This window comes from Didymella exigua, assembly GCF_010094145.1.
Source record: "Didymella exigua CBS 183.55 unplaced genomic scaffold M421scaffold_37, whole genome shotgun sequence".
Taxonomy (NCBI): Eukaryota; Fungi; Ascomycota; class Dothideomycetes; order Pleosporales; family Didymellaceae; genus Didymella; species Didymella exigua.
This window is the reverse complement of record NW_022984811.1, coordinates 287,246-297,098: the sequence shown is the minus strand read 5'-3', so window position 1 is coordinate 297,098 and position 9,853 is coordinate 287,246. Positions and strand designations below refer to the sequence as shown.

General features: G+C 49.6%; 5 protein-coding genes across 5 annotated transcripts, besides 1 other annotated feature; 2 read left to right on the top strand and 3 right to left on the bottom strand.

Annotated features, from left to right (window-relative positions):
• Positions 1 to 343: 343 nt before the first annotated feature.
• Positions 344 to 535, bottom strand: M421DRAFT_36145 (uncharacterized protein; the record flags this gene model as incomplete). Its single annotated transcript, XM_033589682.1, has 1 exon — positions 344 to 535. A coding segment is annotated over one exon (192 nt), but the record flags the coding sequence as incomplete, so codon positions are not given.
• Positions 536 to 1,328: 793 nt separating this feature from the next.
• On the top strand, positions 1,329 to 1,973 carry M421DRAFT_278242 (uncharacterized protein). Its single transcript, XM_033588874.1, has one exon. It carries the CDS (start codon positions 1,474 to 1,476, stop codon positions 1,873 to 1,875), a length of 402 nt encoding a protein of 133 aa, XP_033444879.1. The 5' UTR covers positions 1,329 to 1,473; the 3' UTR covers positions 1,876 to 1,973.
• On the bottom strand, positions 1,974 to 2,467 carry M421DRAFT_278241 (uncharacterized protein). Its single transcript, XM_033588873.1, has one exon. It carries the CDS (start codon positions 2,355 to 2,357, stop codon positions 2,073 to 2,075), a length of 285 nt encoding a protein of 94 aa, XP_033444878.1. The 5' UTR covers positions 2,358 to 2,467; the 3' UTR covers positions 1,974 to 2,072.
• A 550-nt stretch (positions 2,468 to 3,017) lies between these two features.
• On the bottom strand, positions 3,018 to 4,604 carry M421DRAFT_402062 (uncharacterized protein). The gene is made up of 2 exons (XM_033590230.1): positions 4,093 to 4,604; positions 3,018 to 4,037 (listed from the first exon to the last, which is right to left on the bottom strand). Exons 1-2 carry the CDS (start codon positions 4,119 to 4,121, stop codon positions 3,149 to 3,151), a joined length of 918 nt encoding a protein of 305 aa, XP_033444877.1. The 5' UTR covers positions 4,122 to 4,604; the 3' UTR covers positions 3,018 to 3,148.
• Positions 4,474 to 4,710: a sequence feature (Protein overlapping with rRNA (M421DRAFT_72161, KAF1924624.1) was converted to a misc_feature.).
• A 1,431-nt stretch (positions 4,711 to 6,141) lies between these two features.
• On the top strand, positions 6,142 to 7,669 carry M421DRAFT_72221 (glycoside hydrolase family 79 protein; the record flags this gene model as incomplete). The annotated part of the gene is made up of 3 exons (XM_033596852.1): positions 6,142 to 6,208; positions 6,322 to 6,615; positions 6,678 to 7,669. Coding segments are annotated over 3 exons (1,353 nt in total), but the record flags the coding sequence as incomplete, so codon positions are not given.
• Positions 7,670 to 9,853: the final 2,184 nt, after the last annotated feature.

The window sequence follows — 9,853 nt, the reverse complement described above, 5'->3', positions numbered from 1 at the left end:
CAATTTTCTGAGTTTCGTTGATGTGGCGTTGAACAGCATCAAAGGCACAGGGTTTAGGAGCGCCCCCACCGGGGTTTTGGCTACTCAGAGGGGGTGCAGGGTGATGCAAGTCCGCCTGAGGCTGTCTTGAGGCGCGTGTATAGAGCTGCTGGGGGATCACCGGGTCTGGGGACCCTGTGTGGCGAGAAGAGGGTGACTCTGCCATCCTAGTAGGCTCCTCTGCGCGTCAGCGCGGGGGCCTAGGTGGACGTTAGAGGCACGCCTGGAAACGGCGCGGCGAGCTTGTTCAGGTGCTGTGATTTTTAGGGCTCCCAGGAGGGTAACCCAAAAATCGAAAGATTGGATATCCGTAGGTGAATACGCGGGACCCAGGAAGGTCATTCGGGAGCAGATCTCGAAGCCATAAAGTCCCATTCTCGTGTTGCCATGTCGTATAAGCGTCCCCATTCAGGCCATGTATGGCCACAATGTCCACTCCTTTGATGTCTTTCGAATCGTCAGGCAGCTTCTTCTCGTCCAGAAGGAAGAGCCCGTAGGGTTTCGTGCGTATGGAGACTGGCGCTGAAGCCTCCGAGGGCTGCTGTGAAGAGGGTTCCTAGGAAATCCGAATGTCAAAAGTGCGTTACACAGCTTGCTTGGGAACTTGGAGGGCTACTAACCTTGGGGGCCAACTCTTTTCGTTTAAGTTTTCGAAGTCTCCTGCGTAGATCTAGCATCACGTTCGATCCGAATGGCTTGTACTTGTGTGTGATAATTGAACCGGCACCAAATGAAGTAGTTGAAGCAGACTCGAACTATTGCTCCTCCAGAGCAGTTGGCACATGGAGGACGGTGTCTGCCTTCTCCCAGCCATACATGAACTGTGCCGCAAGTATCCCTCACTAGCCCCGCTTCGCCGTGGCATGGTCGTTTCCATTCCGCACTCCAACGTGCCGATCCGTCCCACGTCTGGCCAATCATGATCCGGCATTAAGCGCAGGCAACGTCGCCTTCTCTCAACACCTGAGCCAGATGTCTTGCAGCTGCAGTTTTCGTATTGAACCTCACGAATTCACGTGGAAATTATTATACTCACTGTAATCTATTGCTCGTTGCTGCAAGGAAGCTGCCTAGAACCCAACTCTATCATGCTGTAGAAGTTCGAATCTATCGGAGGATGTGGAACGGAATCCGTGCGGGGTGAGGACCGTGCGCCTGATGGGACCGTGCGCCAAGTGAGAAAAACGGGCGGCTCGATTATCGATCCCGCGACACGTACACAGTGAAAAACACGACAAACAGCGAGAAATCAATTTTTGGAATTACCATCACAAAAAAGCATCAAAAATACCTGCCATTGGCCGCAATGGTCTCTACAGGTCATCGTGCGTCCCCCCGCGCCGATTTGACACCTGTAGAGGCGCTGTTGCGGCCCTGGCAGGCACAGAAAGACAAAATCTGCGAGCAAGCTACTTAACATGACGCGCCCCCCAAATGCAGCGGCAGTCATCTAGCCGCGACGCAGCAAAGCAGGACGCGACGACGAAGCCCAGACATCCCTTGAGCATAACGAGTACACAACACACACTACAGTCGCTGATGGGCTTCCTGGCTAGTCCATCATCATCCGACAATGTCTGCAACGTCCCGCATCGACGAGCCCTCGGGCTGAACAGCATCACCTCCCGCGCGAACCACCTCACAGACATCCCGGCATGCTACTATCGGTGCCACAACACACTCACAGATCATCAGACAGCCTCGTCCACTGTCGCCCCTCGTGTTGAGGGAGTGGTGCACCTTCGACACACCCGACAAGGTCTGAGGAGATTTGCGCGAGAGCTCTCATGCTCAGTAGGCTCGACGGCACGCACGAGCGGAGCATCGCTCCTGTGAAGCTGCGTCACGACGAAATGCCGCTGCCGTTGCGCCCGGTGGCAGGTCACACCACAGAACACAGCCGCATAGGAACCTAGTGGACGGCATCACAACAGTTGGAGAACATCGGAGATCAGAGAACATATTCCAGGCCCTGGGGTATTGGGGCAAGCTAGCACACACGACAGCTGAACGCTAGGGGGAGACTGAAGGTATTACGGACGCAAAGCATGAGGCATCCGTGCCTCTACGAGCCTTGAACAATGCTGCACACATGAGGCTTTGAGTACGGCATACACACAGGAAGAAAACCTGAGGAACAAAAACACAGGCAAACACGTCACTTCTAGCGACGAAATGTACATAGTCGTAGATAGAAGCCAGACAACGGCAGGCCTCTGGGGACAGATGGCTCTTTCGAGAGTGAAGTGGGGCGGTGCAGATTCACGTCCGCACCGCGTCGGCTGTCTGCCATGCCTGCCATCCGGGCATAGCTGCATTTCGCGGCTGAAACCGTGTAGGAATCAACCAAACCAAACCACTATCAGCCTTGACAAGCTGCACGCTAGTCAAGACAGGGCTGTCGTCGGTGATCAAGATCATTTCTTTGCTCAGAGGGTTTGTTAAGGCAAATTAGAGATAACTTCCTTCATCTTTATAACTGTGAACTCGCTCAAAACCTGTTACGATCTCGAAGGATACAAGCGGGGCTGATGGTTTATGACCAACAGGACGCGATGGATCGTCACCACGGGACTAGTACAGTCACGTGATGTCTCACGGATCCACCTTCGAGCCTCGCGCCAAGACTGTGGGACAAACTGTAGGACATGGTCACGAGACGTCCTACACTTCCCACAAACATCTCACACTTCTCACAAGGCCCCCCATGAACATAGTGCAGGACATGTAGGACATGTAGGACACTCTCTAGTATATAGCACAGAGGAACACAACCCTTATGGTTCGTGTTCAACCTCGTCAATCAAGTTTGTCTTTGGAATCTCAACCTGCCTTCAAGCTAGATAGTCTATTCTATACTACTTACTGCAACCCCTATCATCACGAGCTTTGCTTAGGTGATAACGCTACCAATCCAGAAACCGTACTCATCCCCGAGAACCAACAGAATCAGTGCTTATAAGTCTTCGACTAAAGTACGACTTCAGCAAAACCACTATAGCAATAATCTTGTTGTCTTGCTGTAATTACAATACATGAGCATTTGCTCTACATTCTAGCTGCATCCTTGATAAACAGAGGACAATCAATGCTATGTAATCGATGTTATCTACCAAGTTGTGATCGCAGTACACTTCTGTCCAGACTCCATTTCCGCGACGCTAGTCCAGTCTGTATATTGGCGGTCGTACTCCCTATACTTTCCAACCCTAAAAGTAAAGCCTTGGAATGTACATTCCCTCTGGCTTAGCTCCCATCCCTCACTACGTATAACATCAACAAGTGGCGGGTCCCCGGCCCAGAAGCTTGAGCCCCCAAAACATCTGAATATAAATTGCACAGGGTCGCTGCTAGAAGGTTCAGAACTATCTGACATGATTTTTGTAGGAGGATCCAGGTTTAGAAGAAATACGGGTCGAAGGTTTTGAAGCTGCGTAATTGGACCGTCGATCCCACGGATGTCCTGCGAACATAGAGTTCTAATCCTTTTCTCTGGGTCTTTCCAGTAACAATACCTGGTTTGTATGTCTTCTTCCCTGCTAGAGAATAAGTAACAAAAGTCCTGCCCCAGAACCTCAGGCACATCTAGCCTGCTTACGGCAAGCGTGAGCTGCTCAAGCTGATATCCTTCTGAGCTAGGGATGCCTCCACGTAGGCTTGCGGAAAGGAGATCGTCTTTGTACTGGAGCTCACCACAGCCATCAAAAGTGGCGAGCACAAGGCGAGGCTGTGCTTTATCTGTCGTAGGCCCGCTCAAGATGTCCAGATCAGTGCCAATCAATACCATCTTTGCGTCTTGCGCACAGTGGCTCTCTAACCAGCGTTCATTTTTGAAGACAGCAGTCCATACCTGGTCGTAAGCATTGGATTCGAAGTTGAAAATCTTAGCTGCTATCAAGGCTGACGACGGAAGAAGCCATGTAGTGATGTTGTCCCACACCTCCTGGGGAAGATGAGGAACGGGGATCTGCCTGCCCCTGTGTTTCCATTTCAAATTGCTGGTTTCCTCAAGTTAGAGATAACAAACAAGCCATGCTGGGGAGAATAGTGAACTTTCTGCTAGAGGGCATATGCACTTGCATAATAAGAGCTGGGCGTATCGTGATGTTCCGCTCTATTAGTTGTCTTCAACAGTTGGTATAACAGACTGGTATGATTGATGGGTTGACAGAGGGCAGTGCTCTAGATATAGGTATTGTTCGGCCCCCAACCTTCCTCTCCCAATTGCTGCAGGAAGACCAGGTAGCATGTGATGGTCGGAGATCGGGATCAGTGATCGCTATAAATAGCCAGACCGGTAGATGCCGCCGCCGGGTCTGACAGGTTCCGCGCCACCAGCGCGTGCAAATAAGATGCAAATTCTGTGTCCTTAGGGCTCTGTTTTCAGCAGCGGCGACACCGGAAACGGTAAAATTAAGGGCTTTTGTGGTGAGCGGCCAGGAGACAACAAGGCTTCCCGTTCGCTCAGCCCTATTTAAGCAACGTACCGGCGGATTAGTAGTTAGGTGGGTGACCACTAGCGAATACCCGCTGTTGTATGTTTTTATTTTCGCATATTTTTGCACCCCTCGAGAGAGCCTAGGATGGACATCGTGCTTGATGGTTAGAAAGATGGTTAGAAATCTAGCTGGATCTCGTCCGATGTGTTTCCCTGCATATTCTTTTGCTTAGGGTTTCTTTACTACGTAGAAAGCCTTTGCTGGCTGGGCGGCGCATGGGACTAACGAAACTTCCGTACCTGCTTTTGCCGTCATATGTAATGCTTTGCTTTCTATCTTTTCCTGTGATGCGGCCACCTTTAGTTTTGTGGTCTTCGTGGAGAGCTTTGTCCTTACTTTGTCCTGTAGCAATAATTCCACTATCCGTGTCTGTGCATCTGGCTTGGAACAAGTCTAAAAGTATACAGGCCGAACAGGGCGACGGTAAGTGACGCGGAAGATGTACGGTAATTCAGCGGGTTCTTTGGGGGCCAGTCTAGACTCGAAGAAGTTGTTAATTTTCAGATGGCTAGGAAGATCTCGTACCTATGAAAGAATTGGAGAGCTGCCAAACTCAGTGCTTACTTTGGCTTTGCTGGGCAGCGAGCCTTGTCGCAAACCCCACACTCATGCGGGCTTCTCACAGTCTGTACAAGCATACATCTTCACGAATCCCGCTGCGGTCGCATACTGGATGCGCAGCGTCGCATTATACCTGCTACCAGTATCTTGTTAGTAAGCCGCCAGCGAGCTCGACATCCGATACGATAACAGCCGAACCTTTCGTTGCTAACGAGTTTCGCAAGAGAAGGTAGACAGAGTCACCCCACGATTCGCATCTTCCCTCCCGCTATGGACAGCCTCCGACCAGAAAGGTATCAATACGCTTCGTTGTACGCAGCTCCTGACGCGTCCAAGAGTCGGGGTACGACGGGTAGCAAAAGCCACCGCCTCTAGCTTCGGTCAAACTTCCAACCTTCCCCACAGGCTTTACCTGATTCGGAGCTAGGCTTGATCGTTCACTGATCTGGACGTCGTGTGGCAAAATCTAGTCGTCCTGAAGTGCACAGCAGAGCACGGCAGGAGAACGCGGCAATCTGGAAGTGTAGACACAAATTCCCGCATGGGTGCAAAGCCGCTCGCTTGTCTTTGACCAATTACCCATGCTCGGCGGCAGTCATCCGTCCATTTGAAATGCCGGTCGGCTTTTGGCAGCTTCATCTCCAAGAATACCCCACACCCCACAATGCGCTAAGCCATGCACGACGTGGAATTGCCAATTACGACCTATCGTGGATTATGCATGACTAATTTCCCCGTAGCCGGTGCGCCCCATGAGCCATCACTGAGGACCAGCTTCTTCGTACAACATCCCAGTCCATACGTGGACCCGCTTTCGGCGGTATTGTGCACGACATGGACATCTCATATACGGAAGGGATGGCCTACAGGTACAACAACAACAACAACCACCACCACCACCAAGCAGAACCGGGAACAGGAAGGCATCAATCATGGGAATCCATACTCTGTCAACATTATACTTCGCAGCCGTCAGCACAGCTGCGCAGATAGTGCAGCTCAACATACCTGATGCGCCTCCATCACGCTCCCAGACCCTTAGTGGTTCTTTTCAAGGTTACTCAATGGAGATCGCCTCTTTCGCAGACATGGCTGGAAATGTGTCGTACGTTGAGCATCATAACGACTTACTAGATGAACCACTAAACTAAGTACTGTAGAGCGCCAAACAAGCTGTCATATCGCTTGCTGCAGAATCTCAAGGACATCTCGGGCGCAGCAGCTCCGGTCCGAGTCGGCGGTACTACTGCAAACCATGCCACATGGTCACCAAACCAAGAAGAAGCTATCATTCAGTACTTTGCCACACCTGGCGCTGATCAGCCGGCGAACGTGACTTTGGGCCCTGCATATCTTGAGTCGTTCAGGGTGTTTCCTAAAGGCACAAAGTACACAATTGGCGTGACATTCGACAGCGGCGCAAAGGGCGAGAACAGCAGCGTGACCGAAGCTGCAGCATTCTACAATGGCATTGGCAAGGATCTGTTTGCCATCGAGGTTGGTAATGAGTTCGACTGTAAGTCCACAACCTCTCCAAACGCATTTATCCTTCGACAATTTCCCAATGCAACCCCATAGCATTCCCTGTTGACCGCAACACCACCACCTGGAACATCGCCGAATACGTTCCTGAATGGCTCTCCCGCACAGCCGCCATCGCATCCCGCGTCCTCCCCAAAAACAACCAAAAGATCTTCCAAGGAGGCACCTTCACAGCGCCCGGTACCGTCACCTCAGACGTCTCATGGACAGCCCAAGCCGCTATCGAACTGGGCGTAACATCAAACGGGCTCGCAAGGACATGGTGCACACACCAATACTTTGGTGCGGCGTGCCATGCCGCCACACCGTCGCTCGCCGGCAACGTCATGAACCGCACGGCGCTGATCAAAGGCATGGACTACCATGCCGGCGCGTCGAGCTACACCGTGGCCAGGGGAATGCCGTATATCATCGGCGAGACGAATTCGATTGCGTGCCAGGGCCTGGCGGGCGCGAGTGATGTGTTCGGCGCTGCGGTGTGGAGCGTGGATTACGCGCTGTATGCGGCGAGCTTGAATGTGTCGAAGCTGTATTGGCATATGGGTACGGGATATAGGTACTCGGCGTGGCAGGCGACTCAAAATGGGACCACAGCCGCAGGGCCCAGGCCGCTGTACTACGGCAACTGGGTCATTGCTACTGCGCTCGGCGACTCGGACGCGCAGGTTGTGTCCATCATCAACACGACGAGCCTCGCTGGGTATGCAATCTACTCTGGCAAGCGCCACCGTTCAGAACTCAAGAACGTGGTGTTAATCAACATGGAAATATTCAACTCGACTTCAACCCCCGCAAGTCAGAGGTCGAGCGTTGACTTCGCGATTCCGGAGAAGCTTGGATGTAAGAATAGGGAGGCAAGTGTAAGACGTCTTACTGCAGCTGGCGCAGAGGCCAAGGACAATATCGCATTCGCTGGTCGTAATGTTGCGCTCGATGGCACAATAAGCGGCTTTGAGGTGACAGAGCGGGTTGCGAACGGTGTGGTGAATGTCAAGGCCAGTGAAGTCGTGTTAATCAGCCTGGCCTAGTCTAGATGTAATTTTTTCAGTGAGCCATTGAAGCGCTGTCACCCTTGCATTTTAATGTGATAAATAGTGACAACATTTGGACAAGCACTTCACCTATTCAGCGAAGTCATTTCTCTTGTTCAAGGCATACACAAACATGAAACATAATTTGAGTTGCAGATTTCTAAGAGGTATCCACAGGGTATTTGTAGGCCTCTTGTAAGGCGTCACACTCCCAGAGGACTACAGTATTCTCCAAGCAGAGTCCACCGTTTCAATTACTTCTCTAATGCTCTACTGGATGGTCAATTGCTCCTCAAAATAGCGTGGCCCCTCAACAATGCTGTATCAAGTGTGCAACGGGTTGTATGATGCGGCACGCAAGATGGTCGGCCTGTCTCTGACGCTGGTTCATTCCGAGGACCTCGGGCTTACTGAACAATGATACAATTCCTTTATTTTATTGCAGCAGGAGACTATCTGTAAGTGAAATGCTGTACCTAGCGTTCAAGGTTTGGAGAGTTCGAGGAGATGGAGGAGTGGGACCGCCTACCGTGTTAGTGCGCGTACCGTGTCCGTGCACCCAACGATCGGAGTCAACCAACGATCAGGGCACAACATTTGCAGTAGATTTCAACGTGTAAAAACTCAACCACCATGACAGGAATTTTAGATGAGCTTGCAGAGATTAATAATCTAAAGCTAGGCAACAAACTTATAAATATAAAGCTTGCAGAAAAACACAGTGTTGATTGCAACAAATTGTCCTGTGCGCACTGAGGTGTGCAGGCTCCCTGACGCGTCGCTAACAAGTGTAAAGTTATGAGACTTTATTCTTATAATCTTTCTCTAGCGTATTTCCTTCTTAGGTATAGCGCTATGCTTACCTAAGCATTGTTATTGTAATCTCTAAGAAGAGAGGATTAGAATGGTGTGCTTACAAAGCCTGTATCTCCTCTTATTCTTAAGATATACTGTTCTCTATTTTTAGTAACTAGAGATATTCTAGATCCTCTGCTTACAAATACAGTAACCTACTTTGTAGATGCTGACGTATATAATTACACATACACCTATGTAATCTTGCTTACATATGCAGCAATACTAAGCATAGATTACTAAGTAGATCTACCTAAAGGAGTCTAGAATGTTCTGCTTAGTAGAAATACAGATAGAGGAGAGGAAGCATAAATACCTCTAGCTCTCCCCCCTCTGTTCGCTCTGTACCTAGCCTAGGAATCTCTACCTAGTATCTAATATAATAACTTGTCTATTATATTACGTAACCCTACCTTACCTCTATTAGGCTATACGCTTCCTTTTTAGACAAAGCTAGTCTAGATTTGTCTAGGTTCTTCTAGACTAGGAAGAAAGTAGTCTAGTCCTTACCCTACTTTCTTTACACTATCTGCTAAGCGCCCTTTACTAACTATTTAACCTGCTTATCTGATAAACTTGCTAGAGACCCTTAATAGATTTAAATCTACTTTTAAATTAGAGTTAACTGCTCCTCTACTTTATAAGCAGTGTGTGGTGTCTTTAGCTCCTAGGCAACGTTGCTAGGTTTTAGTAGTGTTAGCGTGCGCAGGTGCACATTAGACTTTAATAACACTACCTCTAGGTTGTGTGGGACTAGCCTAGCACCTCTAAAGCCTGCGTGAATGTTCTTTACAGTAAAAACCTTACTAAATACTAATTTAAAGGCTAGCAGGAAGGTTTCCTTATTAATATTGTAGATATAACTGCATACTAAGGCTAAAACCTTGTCGCCATACAGGCGCTTTAGTGGCGAGAAGCAGGCAACGTCAAGTAACTGCAACAGGTGCAACAAGTGTGGGGGCATACAGAGAGTAATTATCTTCTTCTCTCTGCAGAGATCTTAGAAAGCCACTAAGCAGTGGCTCTTATAGCTGTTAATAATAAGTATCTAGTAGACCCTAACTAGCTTTGCATGCGTATTAAAGTAGTAGAGCTAGGCAAGCACTAGATTATTGTTAGTCTAGCTAGTAGGACTAATATTAATAACCTAGTCCTGTAGGAGGTCCTTAGTAAACTAGTTAGAGATAAGAACCTTACCTACAAGTAGGCTGGCGGATGGGTAGGGTAGGGTAGGGTATAGGTATAGTCACGTGATTTATGGGTAGGAACTAGGTAGGGTACATGAGGTACCCTACCCAAACGGTTTGGGTAGGGTAGCACGTGACT